At 40.8% G+C, this 26,695-nt stretch overlaps 1 protein-coding gene across 1 annotated transcript in view; it reads left to right on the forward strand.

Annotated features, from left to right (window-relative positions):
- PAPPA (pappalysin 1) overlaps window positions 1-26,695 on the forward strand; it is a 237,027-nt gene that overhangs the window by 81,194 nt on the left and 129,138 nt on the right. The window contains exon 8 of the mRNA XM_035696916.2: window positions 25,354-25,482. Coding sequence (XP_035552809.1) covers window positions 25,354-25,482 — 129 coding nt within the window. The remainder of the gene's footprint in view (window positions 1-25,353; window positions 25,483-26,695) is intronic.

Consider the following 26,695-nt stretch of genomic DNA (forward strand, 5'->3'; position numbering starts at 1 on the left):
TACATTCATGTTTAAGAGCCATTGCACTAAAGCAAGTTCTCAAAATGGGGCCCCAGGCCAGCAGCAGCAAGACCTGAGAACTTAGTTAGGTCCCAGCCCAGACAACTGAATCAGAAACTTGACTAGAGGGTCTTCCCAAATGACTTTAATGCTGCTACAGTTTAATAGTCACTCTATTAAACTGTGTAAATGATCTGTAAGGCTCGGGGATTTCCAGGGTCTCTTTCCCAATACTCATTCAATTTGAAAATAATGTACTGAGGACATTCTGTGTGCCAGAGTGTTCACTAGAAGCTAAATATTTCAGGAATGACCTGGTACCTTTCCTGTGGATGCTCACACTTCAGTGCTGAAGACTTTAACCATGTAGTTAAAAACACCCAGTCCTATGCCACTTTGCTTCCAGAACCACCACTATTCAGACCCACACTCTTATGCTCCATTTGTTCTTTCATTCACTCAACAAATCTTTCTTAGAGCCCACTATGATGTTTCAAACATATGGGCTAGACTGAGGCCTTCATTAACTTCCTCTTTGTCTTTCTTGAGTCCTAAAGAATTTACTGGAGACCTAGGCTGGGCTACATTTCCTGACCTGAATGTTCTCTGAGATTCTAAAAAAAGTAAACCATCATTCCAAGTTAACCTACCATTTCAACTCCTTTATCTCTTGGTAATTTGAGTTCTGAACTCCAACACAAATACCTCTTTGTGTGTGTGTGTGTGTGTGTGTGTGTGTGTGTGTGTGGTGTGTATTTTGCTGCTTTCACATTTTTTCCATATCAAATAAATTGGCTCTTATACAAGTTCTATATAAAGACTGTTTTGGAGAAAAAGAGGAGTGAGAAAAAAAATGCTTTCTTTTTCTTCCCTGACTTAACCCATTACATGATTCCCTTTGACCTTTGTCTTCATTTTTTTCTCTCAACAAAAATATTTATTCCTTCTTTTATCTGTACTGGAGATAGCTTCCCAAGGTATGACATTGATGGAAAGGCTTCTGTGCTTACCCAATGGACACTTCTAGGAGACTGATTACTTTTGGCCAGGATGAGGAAGAAATGTGGAACCTCTCTGTTGCATGGAAACCCCTCCATTGAATGAGAAGTGACACTGGTATGGGAAAAGGGGACCAGCATTGACTCTGCTACTAACTCACCATATGTTGTTAAGACACATTGCATCACATCTTTGGGCTTCAGTTTCCCTCTTGGTAAAGTGAGGGGGCAACACATTAAACTCTTCTCTGTGGGTAGACATTGTTCTTAGGTGACTAGTGACTCATTAATTTTTTTTTTTTTGTAGTAAAAGGGACTTAGCAGAGACTGTCTGTAAGAATCGGTACCCAGAGGAGACCACTAATTCACTAGGATGCCCGAGTACAATGTGTAGTTGTGGACAATAGTAATAAAAATAACAGTAATGTCAACCGTTTGCTGAGTATTCTCTGCTCTAACTGCCTTAAAACAAATATTTATGAGGAAGTAAAGCTCAGAGAAAAAGCTGAAGCTCAGAAAAGTGATTTATTCGACCTAATACAGCTGGTAATGACAGAGTCAGGTTTAAAACCGACGTCTAATTCCAAATAACACCTTCTCATCCACAGTACCACACCACCTTCTGTTGTAATAGTGCAAAGGCAAGATTCTAGACCTCAGACATGCATCCAAGCTGGCTGAGGTTTAAGGTATAGCAAATAGAAGACAGGCTATGACTCAGGAGACACCAGTCCTCAGTCAGTTCCTGAGACCTACTCGGAGTCCAGAAACACCAGCTACACAGCCAGTTCTTTATGCATCTGGCTGGGAAGAAAGAGCAAGGAAGCTTCTGTTTCTAAACTTGACTGCCAAGTGCTTCTGTACTGGCTACCATGCTCCTTGGGTCTGGATGGAATCTTCAGATTTCTCTAAGATGTAAAGACTGTGGACAAAACTGAGCTCTTTTTTTTTTTTTTCTGAGAGGAAGTGAGGAATAAAGCAACCAGAAACAATGAATAGAAGCTCACTCTCTTCATCTCTTCGTCTATCCATCCATCCATCATCAGTTCATTCAGCAAATATTTAGTGGTGTCTATCAGATACCATGCACCGTATTAGGAAATGATGATACCGTGGTGCCAGGATAGGCATGGAGTCTGAGCTCATGGTACTCACACTGTAGGAAAAGAGGGAAGCAGTGTCACTATAGTGTAGCAATACCCCGAAGGCGGAGACAGAGACAAAAAGTGGCTTCTAACCCAAACTTGGAAGAATTGAGATGTAATTAAGAAATATAAGATTCCTGAGGACTGGATTTTCTTTGTTTGCTTGCCTGTTAGTGCCTTCCAGGTGCCTAGAATAATTGCAGGCACAAAGTAGACATTCGGTGAATATTTTTGAACAGCTCTTAAATGAAGAAGGAGAAGGAGTTTAGTGGTTGAAGAGAAATGGAGGAGCTATAATTTACTGAGTACTTACTATGTGTCAAGAACTTACTAAGGGTATGACTTAAGTAATCTCATTTGATTTGATCTGCACAGCAGCTCCACAAAGTAGGTGGTCTTCTTCCCAGATTACAGACGAGGACCTGGAATTCAGACTTTGAATAGCTATCAAGCCACCTAGCTAGGGTTGTATGTAAATCCATCAACTCCAAAGCCAGTGCTCTTAGTCATTCATTCTCTGGTTGAACAAATATATTTGTGCCTCTCTCTTCTTAGGATTTTTGATTTAGAACTAGAAATATGCATAGAAGTCACTTCTCCCATTTGGCTTATATGTGCATCCCAATTAATTATTCTATTGATTGTCTCTCATTCAGACCTGTTAACCTGCCAACACAATCTCTGTCTATTTTGCCTCAGCTTCTTGGCATTCTTAATATAATTCTTAGGGGAAATGAATAAGCATAAGGAAATGATATATTTATATGGTCTGAGTGGAATTTCTTGTGCATTTGAGTCCAAATTTTACAAATCAGATCCCAGGTCTGACTCTGGACTCTACGTGCTCAGAAACCCCACCAATCGCAGCTCAAAAACTATAGTTCATTTATCAGTCTGATCACTCAACAAATGTTTGTTGATTCCCATCATGAGCCTAACTACTTTGTAGGCATTAGGGATGCAGTAGTGAACAGAGCAGAAAAGGTCCTTGCTCTCATTGATTCCTGCAGTGTGGCTGGGAGACACAAACCAGAAACGATTGCATAATATCCCAGTTGGGTAGAGTTTAGTGATTTTAGAGAAGTGTTAAGGGAAGGCCTCTGATGAGGTGATATTTGAGCAAAGACCAGAAATGTCTCTTAGTGATTCATAATAAGGACTAGCTGAACTGCCATCACTGAGACCCTAGCCTATTTGGAACATGGGTGTCTTATAACAGGATCCTTGGTCCTTGATCACTGTTTGGCTTGTCTTATATTTAACTGTGCTTGTGTTTTAGTTCCTTTTTTATTCCCCCTCTCATGTGGTTCAGATTCTTAAGTACAAAATGTAGCATGCTCATATGCAACAGAATCAGGGCTTCTATGAATGCTTGTTGAATGAATGAATGAATGAATGAATGAATGAAGAGCATGTCAACAGTAACATAGAGTGAAACTTCTCGGAATATATGTCTCATGCTTCCAGATCTTAGCCATAACATTGACATGCAATGCCATATTAAGCCTCAGAGCATTGGGAAAGTTTAGACCAAATCAGGGTCAACTGAAGGCATAGATGGATCCCTCATGCTGTTTCTATGGCTCTTAAGCTGCTTCACCACTTCATTGTTTATCTTGGTCCCACTTCTTTTCCTGGCTCTTTCTGTATGTCACCCAGTCATCCATTCTTTGTTCTTGTATGTGTTCATTTGTTAATTCATTCACCAGCCAACGAGTGCAAATCAAATGTAACTGTGTTCAGTAATAGTTGTTGTTTGCCTTAACAAGTATTTACTTATGTGCCTGTGCTGAGCTATATGCTATGTTGGAACTAGGAATAGAGTCCCGATTCCTGGCCTCATGAGCACACAGTTTAAAGGGCCTGAACAGCCAAGGAATCAGGTAACTATCTGGTAGCATGGAAAGTACTCTAGTGCAAAGATCACAGGGAGCTGTGGGAAAACACAAGAAAGGTATCTGCCCCAGCCTGAGGTGGTTAACGAAGGTTTCTCAGAAGAAGCGATGTCTAAGCTGAGGCCTTAAGGATGGATAAGACTTGATGGTTAAGTGTTGATCATTGAAGAGGTTTGCCCTAGTACTGATGGTCGAAACCAGGTGGATACTCAGCAAACGTTGATAGATAAAAGAATGAGTGAATGAATGAATGAATGAATGAACCAGCATACTATACTTTATGGAAGAAGTGCATATTCAGTCACAGACCAGACATGGAGTCTTGAGAGAGGAATGTAGTAATCTAGGCTATCTATACACCTTGGTTCTTAAATCTATATCACTCCTTTTAAATGCCATACAGTACTCCATGGAGGGAATGTGCTACAAGTTATTTAACTGCAGCCCTAAAGCTGGGCCTTTATAATATTTCATGCATTTTTCTGTTACAAACAAATGCTGTAGTCAGTACTCCTATAGGAACCTCCTTATAGGCACATGTGAGCATTACTCTAGAGTTGATGCTGAGAAATGATATTACTGGATCATAATCTATTGGCCTTTTTTTATTTTAGTGGATACAACCTGTGGCATTTTTGAGAGGGTGAACTAGCTCACATCCCACCAGCAGTGTGTAGCAGGACCTGCTGTTCTGCACTGTCACTGCTACCACCACTGGCAAAACAAAAGTGCTTTGTCTCTGTCCATTTGATGATTGAAAACATAGATTCTTATTTATGGTTTTGTGATTGAACATCTTGGGTGAGCATCTTTTCAAATATTTACTGGATATCTACACTTTCTCTTCTGTGACTTGTCTATTAATATCTTTAATTTAGGTCTGGCTGTTCATATCTCTGTTTTCCCATCTGTTACACTGGGATTTTAATGTCAGCACTCCTGCTTATCCATCAATGTTATTAGAATCTAGGGTAAAACAGGTAGTCACGAGAGAACTAGCATTTATGAAGAAGTTACTCTTTGTGTAATTATTTATACACATTGATTTATTTTTCAAATGCTCCCTGGCTGGGAACCATGTCACATTCTGAAAATACAAGGGATAAGAAAAACCAAACCAGTTTCTATACTCCATGGAGCTTAAATTTAGTCACTGCGTTAACCACCATCACATATTCAGATAGCATTTACTACTAGTAGCACTAACTACTACTACCACACTACTACTAACTACCACATACTGACTACTTGAGATACGCTCAATATTTTTATAAGCCTGCCAATGAGGTATAGATATCAACATGCCTTATTTTTAGATAGGGAAGCTGAGACTCAAAGAGGTAAAGTCATTTATTTAAGTAAGATCTCAGCATTAATAAATGTTAGAATCATATTTTACATTTCCTAGCCTGACCCCCAAAGGCTGTGCCTGGCAAATTACTGAGCATAATCATTGCTGTGACAGGCAGAGCATAAGGTGGCATCTTGATGGATGGAGAAAATAGATATTTAAATTAGCTTTTCTTGTTTCTAAGGAGCAATATAATAAGTATACAAAAAAGAACAAATATTTTCCTTTGCTTTTTGAACATTTAAGTACATGAGAAGGAGGAGACATGATGAAGTGTGGACATTATCAAGCCAGCGTGGTTTCCAGTAATGTTTTGCTGAAATGCATGCTTCAGGTCAGACCTCTTCCTGAGTAGGTCCTTCTCCCATGCCAACCCAGCATGGTCTTACCTGCATTCTGATGTCCTGCCCACCAGGATGGATAGGCAGTATCAGGAGAACGAGTTATCTCTCCAAGCCCAGAACAAATACCTCTGCTCCTAGCCTAGACTAAGCAAGTTATACAGTCAGCACAATTTTACTCTATTTCTAGAAGCTGGGCATCACCTACCTATGACTCCCTCTTGTCAGTCTTATGGCCAAGTATCTCTCAGAATGAAATATGGATTCTGGGAATATTAGAGTAAGTGAAAGTGTTTAGCAGAATCAACAGATCTCCATGGTCAACAGCAGCGTCCAAAGAAGTGCTAACTGTCTCCAGATACCTTCATGATTTTGAAAATGCGAAGGGCCCCTGTTTGGTGCTAACACCACTGAAATGACTCATCTAAATTTCTATGGGTCAGTTTGATGCACTACTGGACTTTAAAGTGGTTGTTACAGTGTCTCTTCTACAGATATTAAAGAAGACCCAGGGAGGTTAAACGATAGACACAAGGCTCCATTGATAAATTTATTAATTCACTTATTCAATAACAAGTGCCCTATTGCATGTCAATTTCCACGCTGACACCGGGGTTCTGAATCTTACAGTTGGAAAGGAGAGCTGGGCTGAATAATAACTCAAATAAAAATAGAATTACAAGCTGAAGATTAGTATTGTAAGGTTATAATAATATCCCCTCCTTAAATTAAGGGGGGGATATATAGAAGTCAATACTGGAGAGGTAAACAGAGGCCAAGTTATGAAGGAGGTGTGGCCAACATTATGGAGTTTGAGTTTATTTGTTGGAAAGTAGAGGAACAAACCAATCAAATCTGCCTTTTTAATAAAAGTGCTCTGGGTACTGTGTAACAAAAGGATTAAGGGAGAATTAGAAAGTCCATCCAGAAGTTATTGCTAAAGTCTGAACCAGAAATTATGATTATCTGCACAGAGAAGTGGGTGGACTAGGGGTATGTCTTAAAGGTAGAATCAGCAGTATTTGGTGATGTATTGGATGCGAAGGTTTTAAGAAGGAGCTGTCCAATGACTTTCAAGTTTCAGGTATTTGGAATGATGGAAACGTTATTCTGGAAATCAAAGAATAGATTTTAATTTAGTATGCTATTAGAGGGTGGGACAGGTCAAGAGTCCCTTTGAAAAACCAGTTCGTGAAATCAGGTTGCAATGGGTGTCTTGATATCACCTACTTCTTTGTTCTTTCTCTGCCTTGAGGGTAGGGAGGGTGGACTGATCTTAGTTGTGCTGCTCCAGTTCCTGATTTTTAAGAAAAAAAATAAATGGGTAGGAAAGAGAAGTAAAATAACAGCCATCAGAGTAATTACAGATGTGGAAAGAATGGAGGAATTTATCTCATACTGGACATTGGCAAGAAGAGTGGACAAAATCCATTCAGTCTGTGCTCAAAGATGATGAGAATCCTTAGGGCAGGTCTTAGTGGGTTTATGTTGTGTCTGTTCTAACAGGAACCTCAGACATTACTTTAGAGAGGCTGAATTTGAAAATTAAGAGACCTGATTCCCAGGCCAGCACATGGCTGCCTTGCTGTGTGACCCTGGCCAGGTCCTTTCAGTGGTTTGAGCCTCAGCTCCTTCCCCTGGAAAAAGTGGGTTTTGTTTCCTGTCCATGCAGTCTGACAGCGGGTGTCCTGTAAAAAACCAGTGAGATAATGGGCTTGCAAGAACACGTCGCAATCTGGGGAATCATAAAGATTTAAACGTTCATGATTCTTTCTATTGTTTGGTTTTCATTAGGCTTGTTCTTGGCCAGGGCCAGTCTGGAGAGTAAGTGTGAAAGGCAAAAACACAGACATGCACAGACACACACATGAAGCAGTTTCCCTTGAAACGCTAACCAGAGTTGCTAAGATTCAGTGTCGGATTCGAAGAAAGGAAAGACAAATTGCACTTTAATCTCTGTCACTGAGTTAAAGAAAAAAGAAAAGAAAAGGAAAAAAAAAAAAAAAAACTCTGCTGAAGCACTGGACCTGGATTCAGGAGACCTGGATTCCAGGACTGAGCTCCTAAAATTTTGCTGTGATCATGGTCTGTGACCCCCATCTGTGGACCCCAGCCTCCCGTCTGTAAAATGAAGGCATAGGTAGATGACTCAAAAGGACATCTTCAGCTCTGACATTCTGTTCAGACCCTCCTTGAGCTCTCTTCCGCACTAAAGGCATCTAATTCCGTGAGGGTGGAGCAAGCAGGTCACACATCACATTAGCAACAGGTCTGGATTGTGAGCGAGACCAGCCATCCCTATTGAAAGCCTTCTCAACACACTGGGGCTCTCAGAACTCCACACTGACATCCTGTCTCTGTTTTAGGGCCTACCAAGCTCTCCTTTTGGAACAATTTCAGTATATATCAGTATGTTTTTCCTGCTCGGTGGCATTTTGAGTTGACAGGGAGACCCCAGAGGTGGGAACTAAGTAGTACTTGCCACGTTATCCTCAGCTTTGGGTTCAAGACCAGACATCAAGTAGATGGACAATAAATGTGGGTAAATAAATACATGCATACATGAATAAACTCTGTGACCGATCAATAAAGTCAGACATTTATGATAATACACAGACCATATCTGGTGTGATGGAGGCCTGTCTTTTAACTTCTAAGATGGATTAGTTACCAAAGAATGAGGACAAAAGAGAATCTTATAACATGATCCTGTCTCCTCTTGGGGCCTCAGGTTCCTTACCCATAAAGGGGCCAGATGATGTAAGGCGGCCTTCCATTCATTCAACAAATATTTATTTAGCACCGTCTTTATAACAGGCCTTGTGTAGGCAGCAGAAATAAACCAGTCAACAAGAGAGTCCCAGCCCTCTAGAAATTTCATCGAATTCGTATAAGAAGTGAACATATGAACAGGTGGTAACAAAGTTGTGAGAAAGGTATTAAAAGGTGGTAAAAGAAGCCGATGGGCAGGGGCTCCCCACTCAGCTTAAAGGCTCGGTAAGAACGTCTGGGTGAAGGGTAGAGCCTAAGCCAAGGCGAGGGTATGTAGCCAGGAATAGGAGTTGAGACTCCTTGCTCTTGGCAAGTTGGAGATGATGAGAGAGTGTGGAATTGAAGGAAGAAGGGTCGAGAGAAGCCAGTAATGATGGTTCTAGACTGCCCTGCTAAGAGGTCTGGGCTTCATCCTGAGGGCAGTGGGAGCCACAGAGTGTTAGGCAAGAGGGCCTTGATCAGACCTGGTTGTGGGACAATTCTTTGGTGATGTGCGGCTCTCAGGGTGAATGTAGGGGATGGAGGCACAGATCGGAAATGGTCAGAGAAGTGGGGCACTGTTATCAGAGCTGAAGCAGGAGACAGTCGAGGGAGGGGCGCAGAGACTTGGGTGTGCTGAGTAATGCTAGGGGCTGGGCATACCTGGACACCCAGGGGGAGGAGGCAGGTGAGTGGGAACTGGATCAACTGGAGGCAGGATGTGGACGGAGTTGAATATTTGGGTTGGGACGAGAGGAGGACGAGGCTCCAAGTACCTCCCATTTGCCAGCTGTGAATCGGTGGCAGGCAAGCAGCTAGGGGCCACTTGGAACCGTAAAATCTCTTCCCTGTGTAGAGAGTCGGGAGCAACGGAGGTGAGCTCGTGCACGTGCCCATGTGCGTGTGCAGGCCTGTGGGTGCCCGTGTGCATGTGCGTGAGCACGTGTGCTCCAGGAGTGTGTGTGCATGTGTGAGCATACGTGCTCCAGGAGTGTGTGTGCATGTGTGAGCATGCGTGCTCCAGGAGTGTGTGTGCATGTGTGAGCATGCGTGCTCCGGGAGTGTGTGTGCACGTGCGTGAGTGTGCATGCTCCGGGAGTGTGCGTGCATGTGCATGAGCGTGCGTGCTCCGGGAGTGTGCGTGCATGTGCGTGAGCGTGCGTGCTCCAGGAGTGTGTGTGCACGTGCGTGAGCGTGCGTGCTCCAGGAGTGTGTGTGCATGTGCGTGAGCGTGCGTGCTCCAGGAGTGTGTGTGCATGTGTGTGAGCGTGCGTGCTCCAGGAGTGTGTGTGCATGTGCGTGCAGTGTGGTGGGCAGACGGGACCTGTGAGACCACCTGTTTGCATCCTCCACTGACTCTCAGAAGTCCAGTCCACGGTTCCGCCAAGGTCCCCGGGGGTCGCGGGGTTAATCTTCCGTGGCACTAATACCTATAACGTTACAAGGCACGGGCTTTGTTTTCTGCCCGGGATTAATCATTCACTCATGGGCCTTAACACAAGCCAGACACCACCTCACTGTGCCTCATGCGAAGCAGTGCCAGCCCCCCCCATGCTGTAGCGCCGCCGTGCACATTCTTGTTGTCAGATGGGAAGTAGGGGTTTTTTCACCCCAGCTTCGAGATACTATGAACTGAAAGAGTTTGGAAACTTCCATCCAAGGACATTTAGGCAAAAACACCAGGAAAGCTGAACTCTGCCTTTAATTTTCTGTATGACTTGGGGCGATTCATTCCCCTTCCCTGGGCTCTCATGTCCACCCCACTAGAAGCTTGGAATCAGCGATACCCGAAGCCATCGGCTCTGTTTCTACATTTTTATGTTCCCTTCTTGGGCTCAGCTCCTTGGGCGCAAACCCGGACTCCGGGGTTTTGAAGCAGAGAGCGTTCTGGAGCGCCCAACCCGGCTCCCACCAGGAATTAGACTCCGGGCCTCTGGGCCTCCGGGGCCTGGCGGGAGTGTCCAGGCACTGACTGAGCCCAGAGGGGTCAGGACGCTTCCCCAGAGTCACACCGCCATTTGATGGGGATACAGGGAGCTGACCCCTGGGCTCCTGACTCCCAGTCTAGGTGCTCCTTCCCCCACAGAACAGAGCCCTGGAGTTTGGCCAGACCTTGGGACGCAAATCCGAGTCGGGCTGCCTGGGCTCCCGGAGAGGTCTGCGATGATGCTCGGGGTGAAATCACAGAAAGCTGACATCAGTACCCTCGTGGCAGCTGGTGCTGGTGAGGGGGGTGGTATAGGAAATGAGAGAACACATTTGGCCAAGCTCAGGGTTCACGTGACGCTCCGAGAGCCCTCATTTCAAAACAAACTCAACCTTTTAGGTTCAAGTTCTCCCTCTCGTCAGAAACGTGACTTCCTGCTTCTAAGAAGCAAGGCTTACAAAAGGGCTTAGGAGGCTGCGTGGACATCAAATAGCTCTTACAAAATAGCGTTTTGATGAGTTAAGTGTAAATGAATCAGAAACATAAGGATTACATTTTCCCCAAGTGCACATGGGTTTCAAAATTTGAGGGGAAATGTAGTTTGCTAACTGCACGCCGGCTTTCACCGAACCCAAAGCATTCATGAGGCGGGGGGTGGGGGGGGCGTCAGGGGTAGGGGGGAGAGGAGAGAAGAAAGAGAAGCCCAGCCCCCAAATGGTTTTAGATGTGGTGCCAAATTCAAAAATGCTGTTGGGCTTGCCCTCTGCCAGTAATAAAATTGCTGGCCACCCAGAGAGGCCACAGGGAGGAGAAAGGAGATTGCTTTCCCCACTGGCCCCTGGTCCTCGACAACTGTGTTCAAGTTAGTGCCCCTCAATCACCAGCTGTCACTGGGTCCCTGCTCTCGGCTCACTGGCCCCTGCTTGGCCTCGATTTTCACACTGTGCCGCATGCCTTGTTTACCTCCAACTGTAGCTGGTGTTTTGGCTCCCAGAGGCCTTAGCGACCCATCAGCTTGTCACAAACCCCAGCTCTGTAATCAAGAGACCTGTCCATCACCAGCAGGGGTGTTTGGGGAAGCTGTCACACATCGCCTTTGGTTGCATTCAGGAAAAACAAGAGTCCCTTGTAGATCTTTCCTCTCCCCTTGCTTTAATGCTATCCAGGTGTGGTGTTTTCCCCAAACTGGCAAATGTCTTCCCTTCCAATCTACGCCTGACACAAACAACCAGCTAAGTCTCAGCACTGCTGTTACCTTCTCCCAGGACTCGGAGCTCTGGATCTTTTATAATTTCCACATTGTCCCTCCATTCTTTCCCTTGTATTTTATTTCATTGCACCAAGAAAGTAGAAAATCATTTCAATTGGTGGTAAAAGATGATTAAAACAAAATAACAAAGGCCTTGGCTGAAAACTGTTAGTTTTATTAAATTTGCTACTGTGTTTTAAATTGGTACCAGGGCAGATCTTTAGACAATTATATCAAAGGCTGCTGGAATTAATCGGTTGCATGTATGCATTTGCTCCTTTCTGAGCTATGGACAGAGTGGGGGCAGCATCGCAACCATAAAAATAATGAATTTTGTGATACCTGGGTGAGAGGGGCAGAGCCTGGTTCCACTGGGAAGGATCCTAGTGCCCAGTGGACTTTAGACCCCTGCCAGCACTCTACCATTCATTTCATCCAGACCATGGGTCGGAGCTCACAGTGGTCACCAGGGGAATAAGTGATGGATATTGTCTTGCAATAATAAGACAAAAGCCTGAAATCTCCCCAAGCCTTTTGTATCCTCCCAGCCACTACTTGGTCACTCTCAGTGTTGGTGCTCTGCAGACTCTACCTTAGATTATAACCATCCTGTGCTTGATTTATCCTTCCTTTTGTGCTTTTAACTCTTTGAGACTAATGATGCTATCTCCGTCTTTGGGATTAATCCTATCAGAAACTCCATACATGCTTTTTTCCCCCCTTTTTCCTCTCCTTCCCTCCCTCCCTCCCTCTCTTCCTTTCTCTCTTTCTCTCTATCTTTCCCTTTCTTTCTTTGTGGCTAGCCGAAGAAAGCAAGGTCCAGAGAAGAGAACTGATTCATCCAAAATCACAACGAAAGTTAATGCAAGACCTATAGTCTTTTTTTTTTTCTGATATGTAGTCCAGGGGCTATCCACAGTGATGTGAGACTCTGTCTTTCAAGCTGTTTGGTTCTCAACAGTATGTGATGCTCTCCATCCCAAATCCATAACAACCACCCTTGTCCAGTAAAAAGTAAAACCAAAGTGTCTCTCAGCCTAGAACAAAAGTCAAGTGTTCTCTGAAGAATTCAAGGTGATTAAAAAAAAGAAGAAGAAGAATTCAGGGTGATCCCCAGACAGCATTGGAATTAAGGAGTATATTGTTATGTGGGACAAAGCTGAGTGTACGTAATCTTACTGTATGAATGTTAATGTCTTCTCTTTGGAGAACACTATGCACCACTCCAGAGGCATTTGGAGAAGAAGGTATTTTGTTGTAAGTTTTAGTTCTCTTTAAACAAAACAGAATATGGCATATAGCATGGGGCCCAAACTTGGCAGGTACTTGATCCATTCCTGCATCGTTCATCCCATGGGGAGTATTTGGTCTCCCTACCACCACATACTCCCTTTCTACCTTTCCTCTTAAACTAGTTATCTCTACTGCTACCAAAATGGTCTTCCATGAAACAAATATGATTATGTTCTCCTCCTTTCCCTGATGTGGTTTCTCCTTCCCTTTTCTAGTCAAGCAAGTAAGCCTCCATTGGGAAGTTTTTTCAGACTCTCTTTTCCACAGCCTGGGTCAAATATCACTCCTCTGTGCTCCCACAGCCCTTATACTTTTGAGGCTATGTTAAAGCCATCTGTTTTAATGTCTTTCTTTTCCCCCAGTAGCTTATGAGCATCCTAAAGGCAAGACCGTAGTTTGTTTATCTTTGAATTCCAGACCTAGGAGAAGCTGAGAGAACTCAATGAGTGCTATCTGCACAAATAAATAGATGAACAAATGAAATGATATAAACATATTTATCCAGAATTTGAAAAAGTGGTCAATGCCATCAAAAGTGGCTAGCTTTATGATAGCTAACTAGCTGGATGTACTACTCCTATACCCCTTTCTCATGAGCAGTAAAGATGAAGTGATACAAACAGATTTGTGATCTTTTATTCATAGGACATAGTATGTGTGTGCATTTATACATACAGAGATATGGGAAGGATGCTGACCAGAAAGTTCATGGTAGCTACCTCAGGGTAATGGAATTTGATATGGCTGGATGTGATTTTTAATTCTTTCTTCTAGAACTCTAATTTGTTAAAATAAACATGAGTGATCTTTATGGTTAGGAAAAAATAAAGCAATTATGATAATATGCTGTCACTTCTCAATTAAGAAGAAAAGGTCAGCTCTCACCCTAAAAATACGTTAGAACTGAAGCAACTTTCCTCTACAACTCTACAGAAGAAACAAAATATAATTCAGTCTGAGTTGCAGCTTCGTAAAAGACCTTAGGACCATATGGAAGAGCTTGCCTTATCTTCAGGTAGTTTTAGCCTTCTGTAGTTGGACTGGGTATTAATTGGTACTAACATCTTGCATACTAGTGTGTGCTTATCCAAGGAGTCAGCTCAATGTCATGGAAAAGTCAAGGGTTTCAGAGTCAAGCAGCATGGTTTAAATTGTGCTTTATAATCGTTACCTCCATGACCTTGGGCAGATCGCTGCATTATTCTGGACCATAACAGATCAAAGCAAATGATCTCTACCTTTCAAGTTTTATTACAAATCATGCAGAAGGCATATGTAAAGTGAAGTAGCTAATCTAAAGATATTTCCAGTATAAAACATTTGTCCAGATATCCTAGATTCCAAATATCCTAGATCAGAGCAGCAGAAAAATATGTCACCAGGGGCAAGAGATGAAATGAAACAGAACTAGACAGGTAAGCTCTAAAGCTAACGTTTAACTGTGGTAGTTGGGACAAGGGAGAACCATCAGATTTTGGCAACTGAGTAGAGTGTATATTCTTGCTCATCCGAGCAGAAGACATCTGGCCCTGTAACTTTTCGAGGTGAGGAATGGTAACTAAGGTTTTTGGAGTAAAGTGGGGATCTCTGGAAGTCTACATGGTTAGTGGAAATGTGCAGAACTATCCATGTGTCTGTTCTAAGCCTCACGAAAACTGAGCTTTGAGTTTATACTGTGCAATATGGTCTAGAAATGCCTGAGTTGGGCAAGTACTGACAACAAAAGAGAGAGAGGGCAAGAGAAAGAGAGAGAGAGAAAAAAAGAGAAAAGGTTCAAAGCTAATGATGTTCCAGAAGTACCTAGCAGTGAACATGAAATCACTCTGGAGGGGGATATAGATTTTGCCCAGGGACCACGTGATTCCCACAGATTAAAACCTAACAAACATGAGTTAACATGTAAAAATTGAAAAGATGCAAAAAAGTAAATGAGACATTGAGAGAAAGGTCAGCAACCAACACCAAGGTTTTTATTGATCATGGTAACAAGTGTGCCTATTGATTAGTATTTTTGTTAGGGTAAACAAGAAAAATAAATAAAATTAGAAAATACAGTCTCCAAAGATTAGGTGAACTGAGAAGAGAGCAGGAATCAGGAAATCCAACAAATCCAAATGAAAGCTAGAAAGGAGGAAAATAAATATGCTAAAAAAAGGAATGATAACTGCAAAGCACAAAGATGTAAGAAATAAATCGAATACAGTAGGCATTCTACTAATTGGGTTGAAGTTACCCTATGAAGGTTCTCAGGTTGAACTTAACTAAGGATAAGTTCACTGAAAGGTAAAAGGTAATGGAGTGGAAAATATTTACCAGGCAAATACTAAGCAAAGCAAATTAATACTCACCAGACAAAGGAAAAATCAAGGCAAAAAATATCACTAAGATAAAGAGGTCACCATATAAATTATAAAAGGAAATTTTATGATAATTTTGAGCCTAAATATACCAAAGAACATGACTTGAAAATGTATAAATGAAAAATGCCTCTTCCCTAAAACAGTGATAAATCCATAATGATATTATGATATTTTAACACACCTTTCTCAATAATTAATTGATCAAGCAAACTAAAATAATGATCTAGAAGATTTTGAACAACACGCAAAGAAATTTCATCTGATGCAAGTGTATAGAATCTTGCTATTGAGTTAAATTATATACGTATTACTTTTGGGGATGTGTAGGACACACCTCTTTAGTTTAGCATGTCATAGGCCAGAAAACAATAAATATCAAAAGAATCAATATCACATAGAACATTCTTTCTATGATGCCAGGCGCACATACATAATTGAATACATAAATAAATAGACCAATTAAATGAAAAAGATAAAACTTCTTTGGTAAATTAAATATATAAGCAAGAAGCAGAAGTCTTGTGTAAGGTATTATACAGAATTCAGCAGAGTAGTAAAAGCCCCACACTCACACAAACACGCACATTGTACCTAGGCTGGGTCATCCCAGAATGAGAAGAGACTCTAATGTTAGATGGGTTCTGGATTCCAGTAATTCACAATGTCAGCATATTAAATGGTTTTTTAAAAAACAAGGTTGTCTTGCTAGATGCCAAACTTAAGTCTCTTGTTACAATCAGGCCCCTTCATGATCAAAAAACAAAGCAAACAAAATAAAGTGATCTGGGAGTAGAAAGGAACACAGTGAAACACCGTAGGCATTATGTTTAATGATAAAATATGAGAGCTATTCCTTCCAACTCCAGGGTCAAACCAAGAATGCCCAGTAACACTATTGGTCCTACCTGGCACAGGCAGACAAAAATTATAAACACAAATTCTGGGCATTGTAAAGGAAGAAACAAGCTATTACTATCTTCACCTATAAGAGAATACATAGAAAAATTAATAAGAATCGACAAATTATTAGAACCAACAAAACAATCTATGAGGACATCTAAATATAATATAAATTTATAAAACTCAATTATTTTTATCAGCCCCCAAATATGAGAATGGAATTATACATATGTGTGTACATGTGTATATATATGTATGTGTGAGTAGATAGATGAAAGCCACCATTTATTATAGCTCTGACATCTATAAATGCTTAAAGTTAGGAATATATTCCTAATAAAATATCATTCCAATTTTTACAAAGAAAGCTTTGAAACTTTACTGAAACCATAAAAGGAGACCTAAATAAATAAAAAGATAAACTGTGTGTATAAATGGGAGGGTGCCATATCATAAAGATGTCTTTCCTCCTCAAATACATCTATAAATTCAATGAAATTGGAATCAAAATCCCAACAGGCATTTTTAAAAATGAAACTTTAAATTCATATGGAAGAGCAAAGGAGTTTTTTGAAAGAAAAAAATGAAGTATAGAATGGACTCGTAGCATAAATCAAGACTTTTATAAAACTATGGAAATTAAGACAAAGTGCTATTGATAAGACGTTAGAAAAAAAGAGACCAATGAAATGAAATAACCCAGAAGCAAACTTTTCTAAGTATGGAATGATATATGGCAAAGGTAGTATTACAGTTCAGTAGTGAAAAGATTAATTAATATATAAAAAATTCTGGACAAATGGCTCATCCATGTTGGAAAGGTAAACAATCATTACCACATATCACTTTAAAAACTACATGACGATTAAAGCCATACATGTGAAAATAAAAACCTTAAAACTATTCAAAGGAGATAGAGGTGACTATTTTGTGACTTTTGAGGAAAGAAACATGTATTCAACAAGGCATTAAAAACACAAATAATGAAGGACATGATTTAAAAATTATTCAACAAAGCAGCATAAACAGAATGAGTGAAAGAAGAGTTACAGATCTGGAAATAGTATTTTCAGTTACTTTAATTGCAAAGAATTAGTATCCAGTTTGTGTAAATATACTTACATAGCAATAAGAAAAGAGAAAAAAAACAATTTTAAAAAGGCAAAGGTGATAAACAAGCAGGTAACATAGAAATCTACATGGTCAACAAACACATAAGATGATACTCAGGTCTGTTAGTCAGGGAAAGGCAAAACGAAGCAGTAATTAAATGTCATTTAGGATCCATTGAATTGGCAAAAAAATTAAATGTTAGAATCAAGTGCTGACCAGGACCTGGAGCATTGGAAAGTCTGTTGATAGGGATGTTAATTGGTACAACCACTTGGGAGAATAATTTGGCAATATTTATACAGTTGAAGATGCAATTACCTTCAATTGAGGGATACCACGTTAGATATATTTCTTTCAGAAAACTCTTGCTCTCTGCAAAGGAAAGTGAACACAATGTTTAAAAGTAGCATTACTTGAAATAAACAAAAAGAATTAACAATATTTGTATGTCTTCTTTGCATAAATGTCTGTTCACATCTTCTGCCCATGTTTTTGTTTTTGGGGGTGTTAAGTTTAATAAGGTCTTTATAGATCTTGGATACTAGCTGTTTATCTGATAAGACATTTGCAAACGTCTTCTCTCATTTGGTTGGTTGCCTTTTAGTTTTGTTGACTGTTTCTTTGCGGTGCAGAAGCTTTTTATTCTGATAAAGTCCCAATAGTTCATTTTTGTTTTTGTTTCTCTGGCCTTTGGAGACGTGTCTAGTAAGAAGTTGCTGTGGCTGAGGTCAAAGAGGTTGCTGCCTACATTCTCCTCTAGGATTTTGATGCATTACTGTCACACATTTAGGTCTGTCATCCATTTTGAGTTTATTTTTGTGTATGGTGTAAGAGAATGGTCTAGTTTCATTCTTCTGCATGTGGCTGTGCATTTTTCCAGCACCAGTTGCTGAAGAGAATGCCTTTTTTCCATTGGATAGTCTTTCTTGCTTTGTTGAAGATTAGGTTGACCAGAGATCTAAGGGTCCTATTTCTGGGTTGTCTATTCTGTCCCATTGACCTACGTGTCTGTTTTTGTGCCAGTACCACACTGCCTTGATGATTATTACCACTTTGTAATACAGCCTCAAGTCTGGAATTGTGATGCCACCAGCTTTGGTTTTGTTTTTCAACATTGCTTTGACTATTTGGCGCCTTTCTCATTCCATACACATTTTAGGACTGTTTCTTTGAGCTCTATAAAGAAATACTGATGGTATTTTGATAGAGATTGCATTAAATGTGTAGATTGCTTTGGGCAGCATAGATATTTTAACAATATGTGTTCTTCCAATCCATGAGCATGGAACGTTTCTCCATTTCTTGGTATCTTCCGCAATTTCATTCATAAATGTTCTATAGCTTTCAGAGTACAGATTCTTTACCTCTTAGATATCTTATGGTTTGGGAATATCACTCAGCCATCAAAGAAAATGAAATCTTGCCATTTGCAATGACATGAACAGACCTGGAGAGTATTATGCTAAGTGAAATAAGTGAGAGAAAGACAAATTTACCTTATGATTTCACTCATATGTGCAATTTCAGAAACAAAACACATGAACATAGGGGTAGGGTAGGAAAAATAAAATAAAATGAAATTTGAGAGGAAGGCAAACCATAAGAGATGCCAAACTCTAGGAAAGAAATTGACAGTTGCTGGAAATGACGTGGGGGGCAGGGATAACTGGGTGATGAGCATTAAGGAGAGCACTTGATGTAATGAGCACTGGGTGTTGTATGTAACCGATGAACCACTAAATTCCATCTCTGAAACTAATAAAAAAATTTAAAAAGTAATAATAATAATAATAGAAACAACCTAGGTGTCCACCAAGAAAAGAATGGTCAAATAAAGTATGGTATACTCCTACAATAAAATACTTATGTCAGTGAAAATAATGAGCTAGATCTACATGTATCAATATGTGTGATCTCAAAAATAATGCTGTGCAAAAAAATGCCAGCTGCATACTGATAAATATAGTATTAGAACATTTATGAAATTTAGAATATGCAAAACAGTGCCTGTGAATAAAAAGTATAAAAACATTCGTGATAAGAGGGAAGAACACACAGGTGGGTTGAAAATAAATATATAAAACAACATATTTTATTTCTTTTTACAACAAAAATAAGAGACGAAGAAAATATGGCAGTGTTGTAATTTGACAAATCTGGATAGTGAGGCTTCCAAGGATATTTTTAAGAGTGTTCTCTATGCTATATAACTGGAATATTTTCTAATTAAAATAATAATAATGGGGGGCACCTGGGTGGCTCAGCGGTTGAGCATCTGCCTTTGGCCCAGGGAGTGACCCCAGGGTCCTGAGATCGAGTCCCTCATTGGGCTCCCGGCAGGGAGCCTACTTCTGTCTCTGCCCGTGTCTCTGCCTCTCTCTGTGTCTCTCATGAATAAGTAAATAAAATCTTTAAAAATAAATAAAAATGAAATCACAATAATGGTGTGTATAAAGTCCTTCGGCACATCATGTCAGACTCAGAAAGTTACTGTTTTCCTTCTCTTCCAGTTCTTGGCTGGAAGGTGGTGTACAGAATGCCTGGGTATTACCCTCTGGTCCTCAGCCCACGGCAGTACTGGAAGATTGGTCTCTTCCTGAGCCAGAGGCATCCTAGGTGGTCCCCCTACCGTTTCTTCCAGCTCAGACAATCTGGGTGGTAAATCCTGAACTACACCCATTCTCAGGGCAGGATTCTAACTGCTGAGGCAGCTTCTCGCTGGTAGAAAAGATGCAACACTACACTTCTCATGAAATGAGAGTCTGCACTCCAGAGCTGATCATCTTCCCAGATTTCCATTTCACAGATGAAGAAACGTATGGTCAGAACAGGAAATGCCTTGTGGTAGTGGTAGTGTTGAAGGCAATGTTTGTCTTTCTCCTAACTTTTAGAACTTTTCCAAATGGTCTTTGCATGTGGACTCAACTTGGTTCAAAACTAGGTCTTTTAACTTCTGTCCTGCAGTGTTTTCTCGTTCATAATTTCCAGAAACTGCTGTCTTACAATGAAGTTAGATAGACCTGGCTCAAGTCCCTGCCCCCAAAGCAGTGGGTAGAGCAACCTTGCCAAATATGGCTTTCTTCATCTGAAAGGGGAGATAATAATAATTATTCAGGGAAATGTTGTTTTGATTAAATGAGATGATTCATAGAAAGTACTAAGCCTAGTGCCTGGCATATGATAAATAGGCAACAAATGGAAATAACAATTGCTATTATTATTTGCGGAAGAAGGAGTTTCAAAGAAGCATGACACAATTAGTTACACACACTATGTGGAGAGACAGAGGGTGATCAGTGAATGGTATGATATGGAACAATAGGGGGTCAATAGGGAGTAATCAAAAAGAGGCTTTAGAGACTGTTTCCTAGAAGCAGCAAATGGGATATTTCCATATTGCAATGAGGCTCTCTATCCCTTTTTCTGCTAATGCACTTTTATATTTCCCATTTTACCTTTACTCTGGTATGGGACAAGAATCATATATCCTAATTAGAAGGTAAAAAAAAAAACAAAAAACAAAACAAAACAAAACAAAAAAAACAAAACAAAACAAAACAAAAAAAAACAGACCCAAAGCAGTGAAGTGACTTACCTATAGATTTCATGTGGGTTTTATTTTTTTTAATTAACGTTTTTTTAACTTTTATTTATTTATGATAGTCACACACACAGAGAGAGAGAGAGGCAGAGACATAGGCAGAGGGAGAAGCAGGCTCCATGCACTGGGAGCCCGACGTGGGATTCCATCCCGGGTTTCCAGGATCGCACCCTGGGCCAAACGCAGGCGCTAAACTGCTGCGCCACCCAGGGATCCCTCATGTGGTTTTTAATGGACCAATCACAATATGAACTACACACCAACACTTTAAGAAATATGCATTTTTGCCAAGAGCCAGGTCAGGTGGTACTTAGTCTCCTTATGGATATTTATGTACATACTGATATTTTTAAGAAAATGATTTCATAATCTGTAACAAAATTTTCCTGAAAGATTGAGCTCCAGGTGCCATTGGCTGGCTCATTTGATAGAACATGTGTCTCTTGATCTTGAGGTTGTAGATTCAAGCCTCACATTTGATGTAGAGATCACTTAAGATCTTTAAAAAAAAATACCATAAAAAAGATTGGGCTCCAGATCTCATCCACATTACCATCAATGTGACATTTCTGAGGATGAATACTGAAAAATCATCACAGTTAAAAATGCCACTATTTTTGTTTATAATTGTCAGAAATGCAAACCTAAAGCTGATTCATCATCACTTGAGACATTTGTGAAAGAACAATGGCTAAATGTTAAAAATGTTTTTTAAAAAAAGTCATATAAAAGATGCATAAAACAATCCCTCAAAAGTAGCCAAGCAATCTCATCCCATTTTGATACAGCAATTTAAATTAATTAGCTGGACACATAAAATTAATCTAAGATGCAGTTTGAGGAATTGACCTTTAAATACTAATGGAGATTAGCTTTAAAAAAATAAATGACACTCAGAGGTCTATGAAGGAAATCAGAAGTGATGCAACTTATCATGTTTCGGGTGAAGTGATAACATTTTAGTTCCCAACAAAGAGTAAATAGGGAGACTGGGCTTGGTAGTGTGCTCTCATCACTGCTCTAAATGAGAAGATTTTGAGCTGGAGAGTGGCTTTGGATCTCAGAATATTCTGATGGTGTTGGCAGGCCTGGAAAAGGCAGATACGAGGGGCTGGTTCAGCCTTCAAGGCAGGGATATAGAGGGAATGACATGGGAGTTTTGAGATGGGGAATAGTGACAGAGTTTAGGGTCTGAGTGGAGGTAAGAGGTGCAGGAGAGGCAGGAATTCAAGCAATTGTGTATGACTTTCCAGATGGTCTTAGAAGCAGCTAAAAGGAACAACTTGACATCTATGCCCCACTTGTAGACCAACCATGAAATAGGTCCTAACCTCCAGCAAAGCCTTCAGAGTCCACTAGCTTGACCTTCCTAAAGAATTCTATTCTACCGAGGTTCTTGAGAAAAGAGCCGTCATTTGGCATAAATTTTGACTTCAACTTGAAGAAAATGTAATTTTGTCACAAGGATTCTTCAGTGGAAAGACATAATATTTTTAATAGCAGTGGTACTGCTCCCCCTTTCTCTACATTTTTACCAAGGGAGTGACTTGGGCTTTTATTGTCCTGGATGAAAACCTGAGACAAAACCCCTGCTTCAAAGAGCTGCTGTCAGGCTTCCATGGCGTAATGACACATAAGCCATCCACACACAGTTGGAAGAAGGAGGATTATCAAGGTCTCCCTGCAAATCAGATGTGTTCTGTGTGATGCTAGTGGGTAAGAAGGAGGTGTGGGTGGAAGTTATGGGGAGACAGATTTTGCCCCAGGGTAAGACAAACTTTCTGGGATCCAGAATTTTCAGAAGTTGGAATAGCCACATGGAGTGAGAGCAAACTGCAGGTGCTGAGGGTCTTCTAGCCAAATGATGTGGTAAGGAAGAGACTTCCCACTAAGCTGCGGTATACACCATAGGTGGTGTCCCCACTCTCATGGGTTTGCCTAACCAAGGTTACATGTAGCTGTCACTTTCTCCCTTCTACTAAAGACAGCATAGAGTAACTCCAGTGAATGAGAATATTAACAATTAAGCCTTAATAGTAATGGGTTAATATTTATTCGCTATCACAGGCTGGGCACATATGTGCTTTCTATGTGTTCTCACATTCAATCTGTAGGAAACTGCTGTGAGGTCACATTGATGACTAATTCGAAATAGGCTCAGAGCAGTGAAACACCTGCCTGTGACTTCTCAGCTTGTAAGTGATGAAGCTGGGGTAGAAACACATGTTTGCTTGCCTCAGACTTGTGTTTATTGAAAAGCAGGAGGAGGAAGAGAGGAGGAGGGAGGGCAGGGTAGGAGGGAGGAGGGAAACGTTCACAAATATTAGCAGAGCACCTTAAATATTATCAGCCATAAATCATTTGTGACACACTCTACAAATGAAAAACACAATGTAGAGAAGTACTTTTCACACCCTCATGCATTCCACAGAAGTGCTCCATCTGCTTCAGACAGTGACCATATGCCCCCGGTGGCCTGCAATGTAGCCTGAAGAAAATTTCTTATTTTATTTCATAACACAGCCATATTTGTTTAATATAAAACATGCCTCCATATTTTAGAGGAAAATGAATATACAATAGAACGCGTGTCTTCTTTATCTTGTGCCTCTATATTATCACCCGGGAAAACCACTCTACCTGCCACCACAGTATTTCAGTTTTAGAAGCACGACCAGAAAAAGTATACATTTGTTAGTTTGGAGGTGGATGAAATATCTAATAAATTCTTTTAGAAAGAAGAAACAGAGCCTGTATCCACAAACTATATACAGAAGTTTACAAGGCAACAGTTGTTCATACATTCACAGGTATAATATCTTGAGATTTGTATGCATCTTACCTAACTAGTTTTCACTGACAGACAATGATGGAATCCCCAGGGACTTCTGGTCTACCCCCAATATTGTTTTCCACTCCAGCACTGCCGAAACAATCCCTCTTTTGGGTAACAAGGCCAGCATTCTCAGGAAGGCTATATTCCTCACTAGAGTCCTTCAGTGCTCATAAAGTCATACTCACCGTTGTGTTTAGAGTCAGGTGATGTTGTCTGCCCATTGCCTCTGCACCTGTTACCTTATGGGCCTTATCCAAACAGCCCCAGCCCTAACAGCAGCTGAAACAACAGATGGGCAGGAGAACTTGAGATTTTTTGACATCATCTTTTTGTTTATGAAATCCCATCCCCCCCCCCCACCTCAACTCTGGAATCTAATAAGAATTCTCTTCATTATCATTTTGTGGGATATTTTTTCCCATGGCACCTTTTTATTATTAAAAAGTAAATAATTAATGCAGAGGGAGATAAAAAGGGGAATAACATCACCCTTCGAAAATGGTCGAAAAGGAAATGAGTATTGTGATTTGGTCATGTGGAACCAACATAAATATATCTCTGCCTCAGAGGATAATTGGCAGTAGCCAGGTTTGATGGCAGGAGGAATTTAAGCAGGCAGCTGAGAGGGGCTGAGAAGGGGAGGGAGGAAATCTGTGGTAAGGTTGAGTGTGAGGAAGTGGAAGCAGGCATTGCACTGGGAGGTCTTGAGAGCAGAGGGGAGATGCAGGCTAGGCAAATTGAGAATCTGGCAGCCACCAGTGCCTGGAATTGCAATTTCAAGACAGGATGCCCCTTTGCAAGGGATGAGATTATTAAAACCGGCCTAAACTAGGGATTAGGGAGGCGGAATGCAGGATGTTATTTAGTAGCCTGTGATTGTGAGCAAGTTGATTAACCTCTCTCTGCCTCAGATTCATCATCTGTAAAATAAACATGAAAATACTAGCTCACAGGTAGGGTGGTTTTGATTCTCAAATGAGAAAAATACATGGAGTGTGTGTAGCCCCAAGCCTGACTCGCAGTTAATAGATGCTGCAATAGTTACTATTTTAGTTGAGGGCGAGAGACAGAGAAGAGCAAGAAGTAGAGAGGAGGACAGTCGCCGAACGTACAGCATAAGGAAGGGGCTTGCCCACATGTAATGAGGCTTTGGTTCAGTTCCTACAATGAGGGGGGGAGATCAGACAATGCCTACCGAGCCTGGCATGGTACTTTCCCAGCTCTCTGTTTATCCCATTTAGTTTTCCTGAATGACATTCTCCTAAACACCTTCATTATGGGCCACCTACCATCCGATTCTTATCCACCAGGGTTATTATAAAGGTTAAATTAAAGCTACAAGTACCTAGTAATATTCACGGTTGTCTGTCATTTGATACTAGTTATTATTGCTGTACATTTTGGTGTGGTCCGTCATGCATAAGAGAGTGCCTGAACCACAGGAGACAATAAAAATTATTGGATAACTTAATGTGGGTGTGATTTCAAAAGCAAGCAAGACTGATAGCAGGTACTCAAGGGGATCAATTTTGTCTGCTCCCAGCATTGTGTCTGTATAGCTAATCACCTTTGTTAATAATCTCCGTTTTCCAGGGATCTCAGCCTCGGCAGCACATACCAGTACTGGGTCATCACCATTTCCGGAAGTGAAGAAAGTGAGCCATCACCTGCTGCCATATACATCCATGGAAGTGGCTACTGTGGTGATGGCATTATCCAGAAGTAAGTGGATGTGATTAAAGAAGGGGGAGGGAGTGATGCTGATGAGGTCAAGAGATGGTCGGGGTGCTGAATAGAAGAGCTTATGGGATACTCTTCAATGTGTGAGCTGTGAGTTACCAGCAGTCACCAGCAGTCTGCCAATTTGTCTGCAAGTAGTTTGCTGGCCTCAAAAGAGAAGCAGTGATTCTTTATCAAACACATATATTTTTCAAGTATGTGATACAATATATGATTCTGACAGAGCTGCCATTATGCACTTAGGACCAGCATGCTCTTAATCGTAACTGTTTTATGTGTACTGCAAAGATTCTATTTGTCTTTTCCATTCAGTTAACAGGACACAGTGCATCTAGGTCGAGACACTTTCACATTCTTTGCCGGTTGCCATTGAAATTTGTTAAAACTGCATACTTATTTGTTATTTCTGTCGTATCAGGTTATATTAACAATTTACAAAATGGGTTAAAGGCTCATAAAAATAACAAAATATTCTAACTCACTATAATGTAGAAACCATAAATAGTAAACAGTCCTCCAGAGTGAATACTGAATGTGAACATAAGTAAGTGCAGGGAGGCAAATGAACCAGAAAGTGTAGACTCCGCACGAGCAGCCAAAAAGGAGAAGTGTGAGTAGAGAATATAAAGCTGCATGTCTACACCATGGATTTTATTGGGTCATCAGTCCATTTATCCCCTCGTCCACAGGGCGAGATAGTGCACAACTGTGAAATAGGGGCAAGAAGCCATCAAGGCTTTTGCATTGTTTTATAAAAATTTTTTTAAAAAAGTAAAACTTTCAGTTTTTTTCCTCTAAAATTGGCACAAAAATGTTTTCTGGCACGAAACGGAATAGTTTTGTCTCTAGAGGTGAAAAACAGACCAGACACCATTTACAGTTAAGTTTCTTATTGCTAAAGTTGTGTTCCTTATTGCTAACATGGTTGCAAGTTACACTATTGCTAAGAGACTTTTAAAACTATGGGCCGATTTAATGACAGCATCACACGTAGAGAGGGCAAACAAGCTATTGGCGAAATCCCTTCATTAAAGGGCGTTGTTGGGTGTCACATAATTTCTGTACAATGTGGAATGGCAGCGACTGTTTCTGTAGGGGGAGGGGTGCAGCAAGGAGAATGTTTCACAGTTGGATGAAACCGCTGATATGTAGACCATGAATCATAGGTGGAGTACGTATGTGAAAGAGAAGTGCC

The sequence above is a fragment of the Canis lupus genome, chromosome 11 (genome assembly GCF_003254725.2).
Source record: "Canis lupus dingo isolate Sandy chromosome 11, ASM325472v2, whole genome shotgun sequence".
Lineage (NCBI taxonomy): Eukaryota > Metazoa > Chordata > Mammalia > Carnivora > Canidae > Canis > Canis lupus.